Below are 22,589 nucleotides of genomic sequence, written 5' to 3' on the forward strand. Positions count from 1 at the left end.
ACATCCCGCAGCTCCGCTCTTGCTCCCCATCCCCCCACTCGCAACAAGGACAGGATCCCCCTCGTTCTCACCTTCCACCCCACCAGCCAGCGGATCCAACATATCATCCACCAACATTTCCGTCACCTACAACAGGACCCCACCACTGGCCATATCTTCCCATCCCCTCCCCTCTCTGCATTCCGCAGAGACCGTTCCCTCCGCAACTCCCTGGTCCACTCGTCCCTTCCTACCCAAACCACCCTAACCCCGGGCACTTTCCCTTGCAACCGCACGAGATGCAACACCTGTCCCTTTACCTCCCCCCTCAACTCCATCAAAGGACCCAAACATTCTTTCCAGGTGAGACAGAGGTTCACCTGCACCTCCTCCAACCTCATCTATTGCATCCGCTGCTCTAGATGTCAACTCATCTATATCGGCGAAACCAAGCGCAGGCTCGGCGATCGCTTCGCTGAACACCTGCGCTCGGTCCGCATTAACGCCACTGATCTCCCGGTGGCCCAGCACTTCAACTCCCCCTCCCATTCCCAGTCTGACCTCTCTGTCATGGGCCTCCTCCAGTGCCATAGTGAGGCCCGCCGGAAATTGGAGGAGCAGCACCTCATATTTCGCCTGGGCAGTTTGCGACCCGGTGGTATGAACGTTGACTTCTCCAACTTCAGATAGCTCCTCTGTCCCTCCCTTCCCCTCCTCCTTCCCAGATCTCCCTCTATCTTCCTGTCTCCACCTATATCCTTCCTTTGTCCCACCCCCGACATCAGTCTGAAGAAGGGTCTCGACCCGAAACGTCACCCATCCCTTCTCTCCCGAGATGCTGCCTGACCTGCTGAGTTACTCCAGCATTTTGTGAATAAATCGATTTGTACCAGCATCTGCAGTTATTTTCTTATAAGAAGGTTAAATCGTTGGGTATTAATAGTGAGGTTGCAAGATGGATTCAACAATGGCTGAATGGGAGATACCAGAGGGTAACGGTTGACAATTGTATGTCAGGTTGGAGGCCAGTGTCTAGTGGAGTGCCCCAAGGATCTGTGTTGGGTCCACTGTTGTTTGTCATTTACATTAATGATCTGGATGATGGTGTGGCAAATTGGATTAGTAAATATGCAGATGATACTAAGATAGGTGGAGTAGTTGATAGTGAGGTAGATTTTCAAAGTCTACAGAGAGACTTGGGCCTTTTGGAAGGGTGGGCTGAAAGATGGCAGATGGAGTTTAATGCTGATAAGTGTGAGGTGCTGCATTTTGGTAGGACAAATCAAAATAGGACGTACAGGGTAAATGGTAGGGAATTGAGGAATGCAGTGGAACAGAGGGATCTGGGAATAACTGTGCATTGTTCCCTGAAGGTGGAATCTCATGTGGATAGGGTGGTGAAGAAGGCGTTTGGTATGCTTGCCTTTATAAATCAGAGCATCGAGTATAGAAGTTGGGATGTAATGTTGAAATTGTACAGGGCATTGGTGAGGCCGAATCTGGAGTATGGTGTGCAGTTCTGGTCGCCAAATTATAGGAAGGATGTCGACAAAATGGAGAGGGTACAGAGGAGATTTACTAGAATGTTGCCTGGGTTTCAGCACTTAGGCTACAGAGAGAGGTTGAACAGGTTGGTTCTTTATTCTTTGGAGCGTAGAAGGTTGAGGGGGGACTTGATAGAGGTTTTTAAAATTTTGAGAGGGACGGACAGAGTTGACGTGGGTAGGCTTTTCCCTTTGAGAGTGGGGAAGATTCCAACAAGGGGACATAGCTTCAGAATTGAGGGACAAAGGTTTAGGGGTAACATGAGGGGGAATTTCTTTACTCAGAGGGTTGTGGCTGTATGGAATGGACTTCCGGTGGAAGTGGTGGAGGCTGGCTCGATTTTATTATTTAAGAGTAAATTGGATAGGTATATGGATAGGAGGGGATTGGAGGGTTATGGTCTGAGTGCAGGTAGATGAGACTAGGTCAGGGAGAATGGTCGGCGTGGACTGGTAGGGCCGGACAGGCCTGTTTCCATGCTGTAGTTGTTATATGTTATATGTTATATGTTATACCCTCGCTTGCTCGCTCGCCTCCTTTCAAAACCTACTGCCCAAGAGATGATCTGACAAACACCATCAGCAGTGATTTATTTACCCGGAGACTCCCATTTACAAAAGAGATGACACATTTCCAGATTTGGCACTGAAGCAGCTGCAGGTTACAATGGTTTGTTTGTGCCTTGGAGTGAGATACAGTGCTCAGTATAAGATAATGCTTGGTTGCCTATTTACATTGAATGTTGCATTTTCAGAGGGTTTTTTTTTTCCTGGACGATTGTCAATTGTATATATTTTTCAAATATTTCCCCAGGTGCCGCGAATTGAACCCCCGAGTCTTCATAAGTGCCTTCCACATGTTTGCAAGTGTTATGGACGTGGATGCGTTTAAGGGGAGGTGGAGCTGGTTTGTGCTGGAGGACATGCAATGGTCACGATGTGTCCTGATGGCAGAAGCGGTTACTACTTTCTGCTGGCCGTGCTTTGCTTCTTCGCGGCTTCTCTCTCCCGGTCGGTGGAGGAGTCGTGGCCCTTCTTCGCCTGGCTTCTAGGCAGGCTCCTGCTCTACTCGGCCCTGTCCCTCAGCAGCCTCCTGTTGGGCACCTTCCTGGTGCTGGCGAAGCAAAGCAACGTCAAGGCGCCTCGTTTCCCCAGAGAGGAGAGACCCATCGGGGTGGCCCCCTTGTTGCGACAGCTCACGGTAAGTCGTTGCAATCTAATCATATACTGGACCAAGTGGACCCGTTGGGCCCATAACCTCCTGCATTGATGCAGCACCCTCTCCTCCTCCCCCCTCCCCCCTCCCCCCTCTTCCTCCTCCTCCTCCTCCTGCAGATGCTGACTTACACCGAAGAGAGACGCAAAATGCTGGAGTAACTCAGTGGGACAGGCAGCATCTCTGGAGATGAAGGAATGGGTGCTGTTGCGGGTCAAGACTACTTCAGACCGAGAGTCGGGAGAGGGAGGCACAGAGATATGGAAGGGGAAGGTGTGAGATCGACAGATCAACGGCGACGGTGATCAAGGGAAATGTAGAATGGTTCATTGTCAGCTGAAGGGAAGGTTATAGACAATAGACAATAGTAGCAAGAGTAGTCCATTCGGCCCTTCGAGCCAGCGCCGCCATTCACCGTGAACATGGCTGACCATCTACAATCAGTTCCCCGTTCCTGCCTTCTACCCGTATCCCTTGACTCCGCTATCTTTAAGAGCTCTATTTAACTCTCTCTTGAAAGCATCCAGCGAATTGGCCCCCACTGCCTTCTGAGGCAGAGAGTTCCACAGCTTGTACATCTCTCGCCCACTGTTTTATTCTCCCACCTTTCACGCAAGTAAAGGTCTCAACCAAAATGACAATTGGCGTTAGCCCCAGAAAAAATAACAATTAAAAATTATATTTAGAAATAAATATACATCTGCTTGTACCATCCCCTCTCTGCCTATTTCCTGTATGATTTTCCCATGTTATCAGTTTCTTTAGAGCTTTTTTAAGGTGGAGATTGACAGATTCTTGATTAGTGTGGGTGTCGGGGGTTATGGGGAGAAGGCAGGAGAATTGGGTTGAGAGGGAGAGATAGATCTGCTGTGTTTGAATGGCAGAGTGGACTTGATGGGCTGAATGGCCTAATTCTGCTCCTAGAACTTATGAAGGCATAGGAGCAGCATTTGGCCTTTCAGTCCTTCAAGTCGACTCCGCCATTCAATCATGGCTGATCTATTTGTCTCTCTCAATCCCATTCTCCTGCCTTCTCCCCCCTCATCTTTGACACCTTTGCTAATCCTGAACATATCGATCTCTACTTTAATAATACCCAATGACTTGGCCTCCACAGCCGTCTGTAGCAATGAATGCCACCGATTCACCAACCTCTGGCAACAGTGTGGAACAGGTCCTTCGCCCAACCGAGTCCACGCAGCAATCACACGAACACTATCCGACACTCTAGGGACAATTAAAAAAACAAAACAGAAGCCAATTAACCTACAAAGCTGCACGTATTTGCAATGTGGGAGGAAACCGGGGAGCCCGGAGAAAACCCACGCAGCCACGGGAAGAATAAGCACCAGACAGCACCCGAGCTCAGGATGGAATCGGGTCTCTGGTGATGTAAGGCAGCAGTTCTACTGCTGTGCCACTGTGCCGCCCCAAATAGGTTCTTCTGGATTTATGGAACTTGGATGCAATGCGTACAATGCTGGTGGATGCAATAAGAATTCACGTAGAACATTTCTCGTGTACCTGAAGTGTTGCTCGGGTCTGAAGGGCCGGGGAAGTGGAATCAGTGGGCCAGAATAATCACGAGAAGCAGAATGATGGCTGTCTTATAGAGTTATGCAGCATAAAAATAGGCCCTTCGGCCCAACCTGTCCATGATGACCAAGGTGCCACATTTACGCTGGTCCCACCCGCCCGAGCTTGGTCCATATCCCCTCCAAATCCCTCGTTAGTCAGAGGGTGGTAAATCTGTGGAATTCATTGCCACAGAAAGCTGTGGAGGCCAATGGATATTTTTAAGGTGGAGATTTATACATTCTTGATTAGGACAGGTGTCAGGGGTTTTGGGGAGAAGGCAGGAGAATGGGGTTGAGATAGATTAGCCACGATTGAATGGTGGAGTAGACTTGATGGGCTGAATGGCCTAATTCTGCCCCAAGAACCTATCAACTTATAAACCTTTCTTATTCATGTATCTGTCCAAGGGTCTTATAAAGATAGACACAAAATGCTGGAGTAACTCAGCGGGTCGAACAGCATCTCTGGAGAAAACGAATAGGTGACGTTTCGGGTCGACCTGAAACGTCGCCTATTCCTTTTCTCCAGTGATGCTGCATGTCCTGCTGAGTAACTCCAGCTTTTTGTGTCTATCTTTGGTTTAAGCCACCATCCGCAGTTCCTTCCTGCACCAGGGTCTTATAAATGTTGTTACAGAACCTGCCTTAACTGCCTCCTCTGGCTTCTCGTTCTACATACCTGCCACCTCCAGTTCTTTGTCATCCTCTGGTACTGAATTCAATTAACAAGACGGGGAGGGAACCAGTTCTCTTTGTGATGGCCTGTGTCTGATATTGATTTTAGCATTATGCCGTTCACTTCAGGTTACTTTTTAATAAGATCAGGCCATTATTGCTGTAATATTGGCCCCATATGCTATGACACCTGTGAATGATATTTCATAATAGCCTACAATGATCGGAGTTGGTGCTGGAATACAGATTAATTTCCGACCACACCACCTGGCTTCTACATGATGTTTATTTTGGCGTCGGGCTACATTTCATTTCAGATTGATCTAGATCTTGTACAGATTTGTTATCTGCAACACTCTGATGTCTTTTATTATTTGTTCCCTTGCCTGTTTTTCCCCTTCTATTCATCCTCTCATGTCTCCTGTTCAGTGATATTTTTTAGGGATATTTTCCCTTTTTACTGCTATTCATTAGTTAAGTTTTGCAATAGACAATAGGTGCAGGAGGAGGCCATTCGGCCCTTCGAGCCAGCACCGCCATTCAATGTGATCATGGCTGATCATTCTCAATCAGTACCCCGTTCCTGCCTTCTCCCCATACCCACTGACTCCGCTATCCTTAAGAGCTCTATCTAGCTCTCTCTTGAATGCATTCAGAGAATTAGCCTCCACTGCCTTCTGAGGCAGAGAATTCCACAGATTCTGACTGAAATAGTTTTTCCTCATCTCAGTTCCAGTCTTTCAACATATGACAGTCCTGCCATTCCGGGAATTAACCTAGTAAACTTACGCCGCACGCCCTCAATAGCAAGTAGAGGCTTAAGGTTTTTTTTAGTTTCGTTTGTTGTCACGTGTACCGAGTCACAGTGAAAAACATTTGTTGCATGCTAACCTGTCAGCAGAAAGATAATACACAATTACAATCGAGCCGTCCACAGTGTACTAGGGCTAAGGTCTAAGCCCCCCCCCCCCCCCCTCGGTCATGGCTGACCATGGGTGATGCATCCTGGGTGTTGGCTGCTTGCTCCAAACCTCAGCTAGAGCAGCATGGATGTGTGGGTCGGATGCAAGCCTGGGCGATGTCGTGTGAAGGACAGGCTGTTGCCCGTGCAGCACGTCCCCCCTCTCCACGTTGCTGATTCATCCAAAGGAACAGCAGGGCTGTTACAGTTTGGCACCAGTGCCGTGGCAAGAGCTGCCAGAACGAGGTTGTAGACAACGACGAACTGCCTCCGGACTCCGACTCCGGATTTTTCTTGAGGTTTACTCCTGGAGCCTTTGAATATGGTCACAAGGCAGTGGAGGTAGAAACATAGAAACATAGAAAATAGGTGCAGGAGTAGGCCATTCGGCTCTTCGAGCCTGCACCGCCATTCAATGTGATCATGGCTGATCATTCTCAATAGAGTACCCCGTTCCTGCCTATGTGTGAAAAAAAACGTTCTCATCTCGGTCCTAAAAGACTTCCCCCTTATCCTTAAACTGTGACCCCTTGTTCTGGACTTCCCCAACATCGGGAACAATCTTCCTGCATCTAGCCTGTCCAACGCCTTAAGAATTTTGTAAGTTTCTATAAGATCCCCCCTCAATCTTCTAAATTCCAGCGAGTACAAGCCGAGGTTTTAGATCAGAGTTGTCCCTCTCCTAGATGGACTGCCTTCCCAGGCTGACGAGCCTCATCTGCCCGAGACTCGTGGGGGCGGGAGGGTCTACCTTCCCGTCTACAGCACCCGCCCACTGCGGCCGTCATCCATCCGCCTTCCCAGCCGTTGTGACGCTCCACTAAAGTCAGCCGTCATCCTCCCTCCGCCTGTTCCACCGTTGAGGTCTTGGTTGGATCGCTCGTTGTCAGGGACCTCCCCCTCGACCTCACCGCCATGGGTGACCCTACCAGGAGCGTAGCTCCAGACGGCATCGCTCTCAGGACCACATGAGCTTCTCCACCACGACAAGGTGACAATCCACGAAGAAGTCTGTCCAGCAATCAGTCACATTGCAGCTTGATAGGACTTTAGTTAGGTTGCCACAAAATGCTGGAGTATCAGGCAGCATCTCTGGAGAGAAGGGATGGGTGATGTTTCGTGTCGAGACCCTTCTTCAGACTAGTTAGGCTGCATTTGGAGTGTTGTGTTCACCCCTGTTACGGGAAGGACGTTGAGGCTTAGGAGACGGTGCAGAAGAGGTTTACCCGGAAGCTGCCTGGCTGAGAGATTATTAGCTTGAGGGGGAGTTTGGACAAACTTGGATTGCTTAGTCTGGAGAATCGGAGGGTGAGGGGGTAACCCGATAGAATTATTTTTAATTATGAGAGGCACAGATAGAGTATAAGAAAATAACTGCAGATGCTGGTACAAATTGAAGGTATTTATTCACAAAATACTGGAGTAACTCAGCAGGTCAGGCATCATCTCGGGAGAGAAGGAATGGGTGACGTTTCGGGTCGAGACCCTTCTTCAGTCTGAAGAAGGTCTCGACCCGAAACGTCACACATTCCTTCTCTCCCGAGATGCTGCCTGACCTGCTGAGTTACTCCAGCATTTTGTGCACAGATAGAGTCGATGGTCAGAACCATTTTCCCCATGGAAATGTTAAGAGACTGAAGAGGAGAGGGGCAAACTTAAACGATGCTTGGGGCAAGTTTTCTTTTTATAGATAATAGACAATAGTTGCAGGAGTAGGCCATTCGGCCCTTCGAGCCAGTTTTGTTCACGCCAGCCCTTTTACTGGGAGAATGGTGGGAGGCTGGGGCGTGCTGCCCGGGGTAATGGTGAAGGCAGACACAACAGTGGCATTTAAGTGGCCTTTAGATGCGCACAGGGATATGAGGGGAGATGGGTCATGTGCAGGCAGAGGAGACGAGTTTAACTTGCTCAGCATAGATATCATGGGCTGAAGGGCCAGTTCCTCTGCTGTCCTCTCCTATGTGTTCTATGCGGGGAATTAAAACTCTTCCAAGTTTGCAATGTGTGTTCCCAAGTTTCTTATTTATATATTTTTATAGTTATCATCCAGTTTTGGGGCTGGCGTGAACAAAACTTCAAAGATCGACATGAAATGCTGGAGTAACTCAGCGGGACAGGCAGCATCTCTGGAGAGCAGGAATGGGTGACGTTTCGGGTCGAGACCCTTCCTCACACCTAAAGAAGGGTCTCAAACCGAAACGGCACCCATTCCTTCTCTCCAGAGATGCTGCCTGTCCCGCTGAGTTACTCCAGCATTTTGTGTCTTATCTTTGGTGAAAACCAGCATCTGCAGTTCCTTCCTACTACACATGGACATCCTTGGACATCCTTCAAAGTTAATAACTTAATCGCGACTTAAAATGTTTTAATTTCCGCGATAAAGTACAGGTGAATGCATTTTACTCCTTTGCATTGGAACAAGGAATTTACAGTGTCTTTAGGTGCAGCAAAATAGTAAATTTCTTCATAATTTAATCAACTAATTAATCAATCAATTCATCAATCAATTGAATTAATTAATTAATTAAAACATTGAGAACATTAGCGACGCAGTGGCGCTGGTTTGCGACGGGCACGGTGATGGACGCCCCACACATCTCTGTCCTCCGTACAGCTGGCCAGCTCCCCTTTTGTCTCTACGTATGCGTCTTCCATCAACGTCTCCAGCATGGTCTTGTTTGGTGGTCCCGGGTTCCATCTTCCACGGGTGGGTTCCCACAGCACAACCTTGTTTGCTGGTGTTTCCGGAGCTGTAAGTGGGAATGCCTTTTACTTTTGGGGGTGATTGTTTTAACTGGCATCGAACTTGATCTTCAAGTAAGATATTCCAGGTACACGACTGGCATATTAATACCACCAAATTGCATTGGGTAATTGAAAAAAAAAAACTGGGGAAAAAAATCAGAAACAAAACCAACAAATATTGGAAAAATTGCAAAGTCAAGTCACTTCTGTGGGGAAAGAGGAATTGGCAATGTTTCGGGATTATAGACAATGGACAATAGGTGCAGGAGGAGGCCATTCGACCCTTCGAGCCAGCACCGCCATTCAATGTGATCATGGCTGATCACATTGTGAAGGAAGGAAGGAACTGCAGATACTGGTTTACACCAAAGATAGACACAAAAATGCAGGAGTGACTCTGTGGGTCAGGCAGCATCTTTGGAGAGAAGGAACAGGTGACGTTTTGGGTCGAGTTGGTGTCTGAAGAAGGGTCTCGACCCAATGAGTTACTCCAGCATTTTGTCTCCATTTTGGGTGTGCCACCCTTTCTCAGTGCTGGGGAAGAAATAAAGGGGTGTCAGGGGGGAGGGAGAGCGATGTGTTGAACAAAAGGAATGTTTGTGATAGGATGGGTCGCCACAGTTTAGTGGTTATCGGCAGGTGTGGAGAGTTGTTCATGTTATGGTGGAGAAAGTTGCCAGACTGGTTCGACCTGCCTTGTAGGTTAAGGGACAAAATGCAGATTGTGAGGCAGCACAGTGGCACAACAGTAGAGTTGCTGCCTTACAGCGCCAGGTTCGATCCTGACTACGAGGTGCTGTATGTACAGACTTTGTACGTTCTCCCTGTCACCGAGTGGGGTTTTTCCGGTTTCCTCCCTCACGCCAAAGACAATAGACAATAGACAATAGGTGCAGGAGTAGGCCATTCAGCCCTTCGAGCCAGCACCGCCATTCAATGCGATCATGGCTGATCATTCTCAATCAGTACCCCGTTCCTGCCTTCTTCCTCATCTCCGTTCTAAATGGCCTACCCCTTATTCTTAAACTGTGGCCCCTTGTTCTGGACTCCCCCAACATTGGGAACATGTTTCCTGCCTCTAATGTGTCCAATCCCCTAATTATCTTATATGTGCAGGTTTGTAGGTTAATTGGCTTTGGTAAAATTGTAAATTGTCCCTAGTGTGTGTAGGATAGTGCTCGAGTACGGGGCGATCGCTGGTCAGCGCGAACTTAGTAGGCCAGCACCGCCATTCAATGTGATCATGGCTGATCATTCTCAATCAGTACCCCGTTTCTGCCTTCTCTCCATACCCCCTGACTCCGCTATCATTAAGAGCTCTATCTTGCTCTCTCTTGAATGCATTTCAGAGAATTGGCCTCCACTGCCTTCTGAGGCAGAGAATTCCACAGATTTACAACTCTCTGACTGAAAAAGCTTTTCCTCATCTCAGTTCTAAATGGTCTACCCCTTATTCTTAAACTGTGGTCCCTGGTTCCCCCAACATTGGGAACATGTTTCCTGCCTCTAACTTGCCCAACCCGATGAATTCCTATCAGGAGTAACTCAGCAGCATCTCAGGAGAGAAGGAATGGGTGACATTTCGGGTCGAGACCCTTCTTCAGTCTGAAGAAGGGTCTCGACCCTAAACGTCACCCATTCCTTCTCTCCCGAGATGCTGCCTGACCCGCTGAGTTACTCCAGCATTTTGTGTCTACCTTCGATTTGAACCAGCATCTGCAGTTATTTTCCTACACCTCTCAGGACTTTGTGCGCTTCCATAAGATCACCCCTCATCCCTATTCAAGCGGCTGTCCAAATGTCTTTCAAATAGCAAGGCTAAGGAAGAAAGGGAACATGAATATGAGGGATTTGCAAATAAAATGGACACTTTTTTTGAATTCTCTATGTTAGGAAACAGACAGCAAACAATAGTGAATGAAACTTACTGTGGGATGTTAGTGGGTGGGAGAATTTTGGGCAAATTACTGACTGTAAAAATGATTTGGCAGTCTGCCTAGAACAGTGTTAGAAAATGAAGTGCAAAGATGTACATAGACTTCAGCCGAGAAAGATTTGCATAGTTGTTATTTTGGTGATTTAAAAACGGCTGGGGTTCTCAGGTTTGCTTATACTCATAGCGACCAATGTCCTCACAGATGTTTGCTCCCATTGCCTGGGGCGTTTAAGTTAATTTGTTCAGTTTAGTTTAGTTTAGATTTTTTTGTTAGAGATACAGCGCGGAAACAGGCCCTTCGGCCCACCTAGTCCCTGCCGCCCAGCGATCCCCGCACATTAACACTATCCTACACACACTAGGGACAATTTTTACATTTTACCCAGTCAATTAACCTACATACCTGTACGTCTTTGGAGTGTGGGAGGAAACCGAAGATCTCGGAGAAAACCCACGCAGGTCATGGGAGAACGTACAAACTCCGTACAGACGGTGCCCGTAGTCAGGATCGAACCTGAGTCTCAGGCGCTGCATTCACTGTAAGGCAACAACTCTACCGCTGCGCCACCGTGCCGTGTGGAGATACAGCGCGGTAACAGGCCCTTCGGCGCACCGGGTCCGCGCCGACCAGCGATCCCCGCATATTAACACTATCCTACACACACTAGGGACATTTTTCATTTATACCAGAGCCAATTGACCTACAAACCTGCACGTGTTTCGCCGCAGAAGTGACAGGCGGCCGGCGAAAGTAGTTTGGGAGCTTGCGGGTGGAACAACAACTGACAAGTGGTATCGGCACAAAATGCTGGAGTGACTCAGCGACTGAGACAGCTTCTCTGGAAAAAATGAATGGGTGGTGTTTTGGGAAGGGTCCCGACCCGAAGCGTCACCTATCCATTTCTCCAGCATTTACTGAGTAACTCCAGTATTTTGTGTCTATCTTTGGCATAAACCAGCATCTGCAGTTCTTTTTTTTTTCTTTATTGCAAAGTGACAAGTGGGAGTGTTTTTAAGAGAGTTAACAAGAGCTCAGGGTCAGCGTGTTCTGGTGAGGGACAAAGATATGGACAGCAACATGAGAGAACCAAGATATGAAATGTTTGATCGGGGAGGGAGGGGGGGGGAGAGGGGATGAAGGAAACATATCCAGTATGGCTAGCAGGGATTTAGGGAGTCTCTTGAGGAATACACTGTGTAGGAAAGAGCTGGCACGCGGTGACACAGCGGTAGAGCTGCTGCCTTTGAGCACCAGAGACCCAGGTTCCATCCTGACCACGGGTGCTGTCTGTACGGAGTTTGTCCGTTCTCCCCGTGACCTGCGTGGGTTCTCTCCGGATGCTTTTTTTTTCATCCCACACTCTAAAGACGTACAGGTTTGTAGGTTAATTGGCTGGATAAAATTGAATGCATTCAAGAGAGAGCTAGATAGAGCTCTTAAGGATAGCGGTGTCAGGGGGTATGGGGAGAAGGCAGGAACGGGGTACTGATTGAGAATGATCAGCCATGATCACATTGAATGGCGGTGCTGGCTTGAAGGGCCGAATGGCCTCCTCCTGCACCTATTGTCTATTGTCTATTGTAAATTGTCCCTAGTGTAAGTAGTCTAGTGTTAGTGTACGGGGTGATCGTAGCTCGGCGCGGACTCGGTGGGCCGAAGGGCCTGTATCTCTGAACTAAACAAATAAAAAGGTAATAAAAAGGAGGCAAACAGGGGAATGAATTATCCGTGGCAGGTAAGATTCATTCGGATCGCAAGACACTTTCTGATCAATAGTGTATCCAGGGTAACATTATCTCCCTTTATTCACATGTGGAGTAATCTACAGTACACGTGGAACCAAGTGTGGACCTAAATGAATTATTCTCATCTCCAATAAATTTCCTACCACTCATTTCACAAAATGCTGGAGTAACTCAGCAGGTCAGGCAGCATCTCAGCAGAGAAGGAATGGGTGACGTTTCGGGTCGAGACCCTTCTTCAGACTTCTTCAGAAGTTATTTTCTTCCTACCACTCAACATCATCATCGGCGGTCACTGGAAGCGAGTGTGACTGTCCTCTCCGTAGGGTCGGACGGCCGTGCGTGACTTTGTTTAACGTGGGGAGACTGGTGCACAGACAGCCACCACATGGTCCTTGACAGATCTGGGTCAGGATCCAGTGGCGTGGAGTCCAAGACGACCGGGGACCCTTTTCTGCTGCAGCCTTCATCCACCCGCCTTCCCAGCCGTTGTGACGCTCCACTAAAGTCAGCCGTCATCCTCCCTCCGTCTGTTCCACCGTTGAGGTCTTGGTTGGATCGCTCTTTGTCAGGGACCTCCCCCTCGGCCTCACCGCCATGGGTGACCCTACCAGGAGCGTAGCTCCAGACGGCATCGCTCTCAGGATCTCAGGACCACACGAGCTTCTCCACCACGACAAGGCGACAACCCACGGAGAAGTTCCTAACCACTGACACATAAAGGAACAACATTGTCCAGTATATCAGCAGCATAGCAGCGGTTAACAGAGTTGAAAAGACCTCCCTCAGCGACCCAGCCATTGCCTCCCTCGCTGGGATGAACACACTGGGATGGATCTCATCTGGCCTGAAGATTTAGGTGTCGTGTGACATCTCGTATCTTCTCCTTCTCAATGCTGACCTCCGGACTATCCACATACCCCTCCCCGACCTCACGGGAGATGAGGAGGAATTCCTTTCGTCAGAGGGAGGTGAATCGCCAAGGGGGAAGGACATGGAAGATAGTTCCCAAGTTCTCGGAGCAGAATGAGGCCATTCAGCCCATCAACTCTACTCCGCCATTCAGTCCATCAACTCTACTCCGCCATTCAGTCCATCAACTCTACTCCGCCATTCAGTCATGGCTGATCTATCTCTCCCTCCCAACCCCCATTCTCCTGCCTTCTCCCCATAACCCCTGCCACCCTTACGAACCAAGAATGTGTCAACCTCCTTAAAAATATCCTCCCCAGCCATCTGTGTACACGATTCGTACATAAATAATGGTGAGTGCCCTTAGTCCTGCTGTTATTTTCCTGGCAGAATCAGCCCGTGGTTGTTTGATTATCGTGTGCGAGAGAACACACTGGATAAATTAGTATCCTGCAATTAAAGTCACTCCTTGCCTTGAAGGGCTGGCTGTGATTACTTTGCTACAGCATTGTATGCTGATTAGATAATGATATGCAGTGGATGAACAAACTGTTAGTACATCCACTGCAATCCATTACTGCCGTCATCACACGTCGCTCTTGAATCTCGTCTTGCATTACATTTTCCGATAGCTCGCCGATCGGTTGTGCGTACTTTGCCTTGTTGTTCCTTTTGCAAAATGCCGTGCTCCGTTGGCTCTGCGATGGAGCTGTGAGATGGAGGTCCATCAAGTTCCTGCAGAAGTGAAAAATTGAACTGCCGGCTGCAAGCGGAGGTGCTGCTGCTGTCAGACCGGACGGACAGCTTGCTTTTGGATTCTGGTTTAGTTTATAGAGAGGCAGCGCTGACACAGGCCCTGCGGCCCACCGAGCAGCCAACAATGGAAGACTCTTGCCAAGTCTTTGACCGTCCCACCCAAGACATCCCTCCTTCTCCCTGCTCCCATCTGGCAGAAGGTACAGAAGCTTGAAACTCCACGTTACCATACTCGAGAACAACTTCTTCCCCTCTATTTAGCTTTGTTTAGAAATACAGTGTGGAAACATGCCCTTCAGCCCACCGAGTCCCCCGCCGACCAACAATCCCCGCCCATTAACACTATCAATAGACAATAGACAATAGGTGCAGGAGGAGGCCATTCGGCCATTCGGCCCTTCGAGCCAGCACTGCCATTCAATGTGATCATGGCTGATCATTCTCAATCAGTACCCCGTTCCTGCCTTCTCCCCATACCCCCTGACTCCGCTATCCTTAAGAGCTCTATCTAGCTCTCTCTTGAATGCATTCAGAGAATTGGCCTCCACTGCCTTCTGAGGCAGAGAATTCCACAGATTCACAACTCTCTGACTGAAAAAGTTTTTCCTCATCTCAGTTCTAAATGGCCTACCCCTTATTCTTAAACTGTGGCCCCTTGTTCTGGACTCCCCCAACATTGGGAACATGTTTCCTGCCTCTAACGTGTCCAACCCCTTAATAATCTTATACGTTTTGATAAGATCTCCTCTCATCCTTCTAAATTCTATATCCTATATCCTTCTATATCCTACACACATTACGAACAATTTATACTTTTTACCAAGCCGACTAGCCTACAAATCTGCACGTCTTTGGAGTTTGGGAGGAAACCAAAGATACCACATGGTACGCCAGCTGCTCAGAAAAGGACAGGAAGGCCCTTCAGAGGGTCATCACGACGGCCCAGAAGATCATCGGCTGCTCACTGCCCTCCCTGGAGCACCTGTTCAGCCTACGCTGCCTCAGTAGAGCAGGCAAAATAATAAAAGATCCATCCCACCCCGGCCACCGCCTGTTTGTTCATCTGCCCTCTGGTCGACGTTTCAGGTCGATCAAATCCCGAACAAACAGACTTAAGAACAGTTTTTACCCCAGGGCCATACGAGAACTGAACACTACCTGTGCACTAGGCAGCACCGTTAAAAAATCTTGTACTTAATATAATTGTATTTATGTATTTATTTGTTTTTGCATTTATTGCATATATGTTTGTACGCACCGTCAGGATTGGCTATTTTTTAATTTCGTTGTACTCGTTGCAATGACAATAAATGAATATTATTATTATTATTATTATACTGGAGAAAAACCCACGGAGGTCACGGGGAGAAGGTGCAAACCCCGTACAGACAGCACCCGTAGTCAGGATCGAACCTAGGCCTCTGGAGCTGTGAGGCAGCAACTCTACCACTGTGCTGCCCTGCTGATGTTTACATGGATATATTTTGCACACTAAGTTTCTGTGATTCCCATTCAGTTCACAATGATAAAGCTCTTTAGTTCAGAGATACAGCGTGGGAACAGGCCCTTCAGCCCACCGAGTCCACGCCGACCAGCGATCCCCCGATCACACGTTCTCTGTTATCCCAATTTTGCATCCGCTTCCCACACACTCAGGGCGATTTTTACAGAAGCCAATTAACCCACAAATCTGCACTTCTTTGGGATGTAGGAGGAAACCGGAGCACCCGGAGAAATCCCATGGGGAGAAGGTACAAATTGCACACAGGCAGCATCGGTAGACAAGATCAAACCCGGGTCTCTGGCGCTGTAAGCAGCAACTCTACCAGCTGCACCACTGTGCCGCCCTACTGATCGATACATAAATATCTCAATCAGTTCTTCCTTATCCCTCGCCCCAAAATAATAGTTCTATTATTTCCCATAAATCGGGCTTCACGTGTTTTGTGCACAAACTGACTTCTCTTTGCCATTCTAGAAAAATGCATCCATACTTAACAATAGCTGGAAATAGTATAAATTTTGTATTAATGTCATCTGTATTATTTCTAATATGGATATGATTTATTTATTTTCCCTCCTCTTTCCGGCCTCGGGTTACAAATATATTGGATGGAGAATTGAATGTATTGTTTTCTACGATTGGTGATCATGTACAACATCATTTTCAATCTTCCATCATCAGCTGCCAATTTTCTCACCATGTTCACCTGCTCTCTGCAAGATAGTTTAATTTAGAGATACAGCGTGGAAACGGGCCCTTTGGCCCACTGAGTCTGCACCGACCAGCGATCACCATACACATAGAAAATAGGCGCAGGAGGAGGCCATTTGGCCCTTCGAACCAGCACCACCATTCACTGTGATCATGGCTGATCATCCACCATCAGTAACCCGTGCCTGCCTTCTCCCCATATCCCCTGATTCCGCTAGCCCCTGGAGCTCTATCTAACTCTCTTTTAAATCCATCCAGTGAATTGGCCTCCACTGCCCTCTGTGGTAGAGAATTCCACAAATTCACAACTCTCTGGGTGAAAAAGTTTCTTCTCACCTCAGTTTTAAATGGCCTCCCCTTTATTCTAAGACTGCGGCACCTGGTTCTGGACTCCCCCAACATTGGGAACATTTTCCTGCATCTAGCTTGTCCGGTCCTTTTATAATGTTATACTTCTCTATAAGATCCCCTCTCCTCCTTCTGAACTCAAGTGAATACAAGCCCAGTCTTTCCAATCCTTCCTCATATGACAGTCCCGCCATCCCAGGGATTAACCTCGTGAACCTACGCTGCACTGCCTCAATAGCAAGGACGTCCTTCCTCAAATTAGGAGACCAAAACTGCACACAATACTCCAGATGTGGTCTCACAGGGCCCTATAACAACTGCAGAAGGACTTCTTTGCTCCTATACTCAAATCCTCACGTTATGAAGGCCAACATGCCATTAGCTTTCTTCACTGCCTGCTGTACCTGCACGCTTACCTTCAGTGACAGTGACTGGTGTACAAGGACATCCAGGTCTCGTTGCACTTCCCCTTTACCTAATCTGACACCATTGAGATAATAATCTGCCTCCTTGTTTTTGCCGCCAAAGTGGATAAAGCAGTCTTTACCGAAGCCAAGTAACCAACACACCTGTAGGCCTTTGGAATGTGGGAGGAAACCGAAGCACCCGGAGAAAACCCATGCGGTTACAGTGAAACTCAGTAGAAACAGCACCCGTAGTCAGGATTGAACCCGGGTCTCTAGTGCTGTAAGGCAGAAATTCTACCGCTGCACTACCATGCTGCCCTAAGATGTGGACTTTTTTTCTGCATGTGGGTTTTGCACATGTCTCAATGCCTTCTGTGCCTCTAGCTCTTTTATATAGCAGCTCTAGCATAATGAACTCAGGCAGTGACTGAATGAAAACAAAGCTCCATGAAGCCAGACTCCTGGTGGGACCTCTATGTGTGCACCATTGATTCCACGTGTACTTCATGGAGCCTCGGGAAGAGCAGCCAACAATGGAAGACTCTGACAAGCCTTTGATTGTTCCCTTCCAGGTCACTCCTCCCTCTCCCTGCTCCCATCTGGCAGAAGGTACAGAAGCCATACTTGAGAACAGCTTCCACCCCTCTCTTTAGTTTAGTGCAGAGATACAGTGTGGAAACAGGCCCTTCGGCCCACCGAGTCCCCGCCGACCAGCGATCCCCGCACATTAACACTACCCAACACACTCTAGGGATATTTTACACTTATGCCAAGCAAACTAACCTACAAAACGTGAACGTCTTGAAGGCAGGCGCAGGAACGTATAAAATTATTAAGGGGTTGGACACGTTAGAGGCAGGAAACATGTTCCCAATGTCAGGGGCCACAATTTAAGAATAAGGGGTAGGCCATTTAGAACAGAGATGAGGAAAAACTTTTTTAGTCAGAGAGTTGTGAATCTGTGGAATTCTCTGCCTCAGAGGGCAGTGGAGGCCAATTCTCTGAATAGATTCAACAGAGAGCTAGATAGAGCTCTTAAGGATAGCGGAGTCAGGGGGTATGGGGAGAAGGCAGGAATGGGGTACTGATTGAGAATGATCAGCCATAATCACATTGAATGGTGGTGCTGGCTCGAAGGGCCGGATGGCCTCCTCCTGCACCTATTGTCTATATGTCTATTGTCTATTGTCCCCGCCGACCAGCGATCCCCACACATTAACACTACCCAACGCACTCTAGGGATATTTTACATATTAATTTAATTAGCTAGTCAGTATTAATTTAAACAAAAACAACCCAACGAAACATTGTAACAGTTTTAAGACAGAATAAAGTGCAAGTAGGTCTGTGCCGGTTCACTGTGCGATGTGACCATCCGGCTCAGCAGGACCGGTTCATAGCAGCTATGGCCCTGGGGATGAAACTGTTCCTGAGTCTGGAGGTGCAGGCGTAGAAGGCCTTGTATCGTCTGCCCGATGGTAGAAGTTCGAACAGACTGTTGCAGGGGTGTGAAGAGTCTTTGTGGATGCTGGTGGCTTTCCTGAGGCATCGTGTGTTGTAGATGCCCTCCAAGGCTGGTAGCTGTGTTCCGATGGTCCTCTGAGCTCTATGCACTACCCGCTGAAGAGCTTTCCTCTCTGCCTCCGTGCAGCTGAGGTACCACACAGGGATGCCATGTGTTAGGATGCTCTCTGTGGTGCAGCGGTAGAATGTCGTCAGCAGCTGTTGGGGTAGACCAGACTTCTTCAGTGTTCTTAGGTCCTCAAGTCCATCACTATCTCCTTTGTCATGCTGACATTGAGAGAAAGGTTGTTGTCTCGTCACCAGGGCACGAGGTCCTCGGTCTCCTGTCTGCACTGTGCCTATTTGCTGTGTAACTGATAGAATTACATGCCACGAGCGGCACGGTGGCGCAGCGGTAGAGTTGCCGCCTTACAGCGAATGCAGCGCCGGGGACTCAGGTTCGATCCTGACTACGGGCGCCGTCTGTGCGGAGTTTGTACGTTCTCCCCGTGACCTGCGTGGGTTTTCTCCTAGATCTTCGGTTTCGTCCCACACTCCAAAGACGTACTGGTATGTAGGTTAATTGACTGGGTAAAATGTTTTTATTTAAAAAAATTGTCCCTGGTGTGTGTAGGATAATGTTAATGTGCGGGGATCGCTGGGCGGCGCGGACTCGGTGGGCCGAAGGGCCTGTTTTTTGCGCTGTATCTCTAAATCTAAAAAAACAATTTAAAAATCTAAAAAGATCTTCGGCATACTTTTTTTTAACTGTTTGTACCCTGTTAAGGTGACATTACTTGAAGTGCATTAAGCTGCTAAAGGTAGTGACATTGTTAGTAGCATAGTGATTATCGTGCTGCACTGTTAAGCCTGCGGCCAGAATGAGTTTAATTCTCATCCTGGCAAGGGTTTTAAAATAAACTAGACCATGTGGACCCGTTGGGCCCAAACCTCTGCTGCATTGGTGCAGCACCTCCCCCACTCCCTCTCCTCCCCCACTCCCTCTCCCCTCCCCTCCTCCCACCCTCCCCCTCACCCCTCTCTCCCCCCTTCCCCCTTCCCCCTCCCTCCTCCCTCCCTCCCTCCCTCCCTCCCTCCCTAGGAGATAGATTTAAACTTTAAAACGTGAATAACATTAAAAATATAACACCGATTTCAATGAAACTTCTTCCATCAGCACCAAAGGGACGACGGTGAGTAAGGTGGGCCTAAAATTGTCGCGCTATCGTGTACCGTTTTGGCTGTAGTTCAGGAACAAACAAACAAACTAGAGTTTTAGTATATAGATAATTAAATCCAGAATTAAATGCTACGATGAGAGGTACAAAGTTTAGAGGAGATGTGTGGGGCAAGTTTTATTACACAGTGAAGTGGCAAGTGCTTTCTTTGTGCATTCCCTCATGATGGTACAGAACATGGAATGTAGTGGATTTTATTTTTCTCATCCAGAGATTGTACCTGACCCGCTGAGTTACTCCACCTTTTTTGTGTCTGTCTGTAGAAAATTACAGCACAGGAACAGGCCCTTTGGCCCACAGTGCCTGAGCCAAACATGATGCCATGTATTGTCTTTCCGCTGACTGGTTAGCACGCAACAAAAAAGCTTTTCACTGTACCTCGGTACACGTGACAATAAACTAAAACTAAACAAACAAATAAAAGCTGTAGTCTACCTGCACGTGATTCATACCCCTACTTTCCCTGCGTATCCATGTACTTATCCAAAAGCTCTCAAATTATATTGTCATACACCGATCAGCCAAAACATTATGACCACTGACAGGCAAAGTGAATAACATTGATTATCTTGTTACAATGGCACCTGTCAAGGGGTGGGATATATTAGGCAGCAAGTGAACAGTCAGTTCTTGAAGTTGACGTGTTGGATGCAGGAGAAATGGGCAGGAGTAAAGACCTGAGCGACTTTGACAAGGGCTAAATTGTTAATGGCCAGATGACTGGGTCAGAGCATCTCTGAAACGGCAAGGCTTGTGGGGTGCTCCCGGTCAGCAGTGGTGAGTACCTACTGACAGTGGTCCGAGGAGGGACAAACCACAAACCGGCGACAGGCAGGGTGTTGGGCGCCCAAGGCTCATCGATGCGCGAGGGCAACGAAGGCTATCCCGTCTGGTCCGAACCGACAGAAGGTCTACTGTGACACAAGTAGGTGGTCACGGGAGGAATGTGTCACAATACACAGTGCATCGCACCCTGCTGCGTATGGGGCTGCACACGGAGAACCAACAGCATATTCGGCAGGTGGGCATAACGTTTTGGCTGATCAGGTCATAATGTTTTGGCTGATTGGTGGATCTACCTCTACTCCTACCCCTGGCAGTGTGGCACCCACCACTCTCTGTGCTTTAAAATGAATATCACGTGCATTCTCCTTTAAACTTTGCCCCTGTTACATTAAAGCTGTGCCCTTTAGTATTTGACGATTTCCTTCCTGGGGTAAAAAGTGCCGACTCGACCTTGTCCACGTCCCTCATAATTTTGTATATAGTTCAATTAGGTCTCTCCTCATCCCGTGGCGTTCCAGCAAAAACAATCCAACACATGTCCACCATCTCATTTTAGCTAATACCCTCTAATCCAGGCAGCAATCTGCTAACGTGTAGCACGGAACTGCAAATGCTGGTGTACACCGAACACGGACACAAAACGCCGGAGTAACTCAGCGGGACAGGCAGCATCTCTGGAGAGAAGGAATGGGTGACGTTTCGGGAATCTGAAGAAGGGTCTCGACCTGAAACGTCACCCGTTTCTTCTCTCCAGAGGTGCTGCCTGTCCCGCCGAGTTACTCCGGCGTTTTGTGCCTATCTTCAGCAAGCTGGTAAATTGCTTCTGCACTCTTCCCCCAAAGTCTCCGCATTCTTCCTGTCTTTGGGCAACCAGAATGAATTGGATTGATTTGAATTGAATAAATTTTATTAACCATGTATGTATAGGAAAAAAACTGCAGATGCTGGTTTAAATGGAAGGTAGACACGAAATACTGGAGTAACTCAGGGGGTCGGGCAGCATCTCGGGAGAGAAGGAATGGGTGACATTCAGACGGAAGAAGGGTCTCGACCCGAAACGTCACCCATTCCTTCTCTCCCGAGATGCTGCCTGACCCGCTGAGTTACTCCAGCATTTTGTGTCTACCTTATTAGCCAAGTATGTGGTGCTCCATTCGCAAGTAACAACACGATATACAGTAGACAATTGCAAATAAAACATTATAACTTAAACATGAGAAGAATGAAATAAAATACCAGAGCGATAGGAGGCTACAGACTTTTGGCTGTTGAGTAGAGCTACTCCTCGTGTTTTTATGTCTGGCTGTGGCTGCTTTGACAGTCCGGGGTCGCCTTCCAGAGGGAAGTGCTTCAAAGAGTTTGTGGCCAGGGTGAGTGGGGTCAGAGATGATCTTGCCCGCTCGCTTCCTGGCCCTTGCAGTGTACAGTTCGTCAATGGGGGGAAGGTTGCGGCCAACAACCTTCTCAGCTGTGCGAACGATCCGTTGCAGCCTCCAGATGTCGTGCTTGGTGGGTGAGCCAAACCAGACCATGATGGAGAAGGTGAGGACAGACTCTTATGATGGCAGTATAAGACTGGACCATCATTGCCTGTGGCAGATTGTGTTTCTTCAGCTGCCGCAGAAAGTTGGGCCTTTTTGACTGTGGAGTCGATGGTGGCCCCCCATTTAAGGTCCCTGGAGATGATGGTTCCAAGGAACTTAAATGACTCCACAGATTTGACTGTGGTGTTGTTGATGGTGAGTGGGGGGGGGGGGGGGGGGGGGGGGGAGGGGGAGAGGGGGATCTCTTTTAAAGTCTACAAATAGTTCCACTGTCTTGAGAGCATTGAGCTCCAGGTTGTTGCGATGGCACCAGGACGCCAGCTGTGCCACTTCCCATCTGTAGGCAGATTCCTCCCCATCCTGGATCAGTCCAATCAGGGTAGTGTCATCCGCAAACTTGAGGAGCTTGACAGAGGAGTCTGTGGCGGTGCAGTCGTTGGTGTAGAGAGAGTAAAGGAGAGGGGAGAGTATACATCCTTGTGGTGTTCCTATGCTGAGGGTCTG

At 48.3% G+C, this 22,589-nt stretch overlaps 1 protein-coding gene across 2 annotated transcripts in view; it reads left to right on the forward strand.

The window, feature by feature from the left end:
• The window catches only part of snx25 (sorting nexin 25), a 204,173-nt gene that overhangs the window by 6,763 nt on the left and 174,821 nt on the right, over window positions 1-22,589 (forward strand). For both annotated transcript variants that reach the window (XM_078396686.1, XM_078396687.1), the window contains exon 3: window positions 2,338-2,724. In XM_078396686.1, the coding sequence (XP_078252812.1) occupies window positions 2,452-2,724 (273 nt within the window). In that variant the 5' untranslated portion in view covers window positions 2,338-2,451. The remainder of the gene's footprint in view (window positions 1-2,337; window positions 2,725-22,589) is intronic.

Source organism: Rhinoraja longicauda, chromosome 3 (assembly GCF_053455715.1).
Source record: "Rhinoraja longicauda isolate Sanriku21f chromosome 3, sRhiLon1.1, whole genome shotgun sequence".
Taxonomy (NCBI): Eukaryota; Metazoa; Chordata; class Chondrichthyes; order Rajiformes; family Arhynchobatidae; genus Rhinoraja; species Rhinoraja longicauda.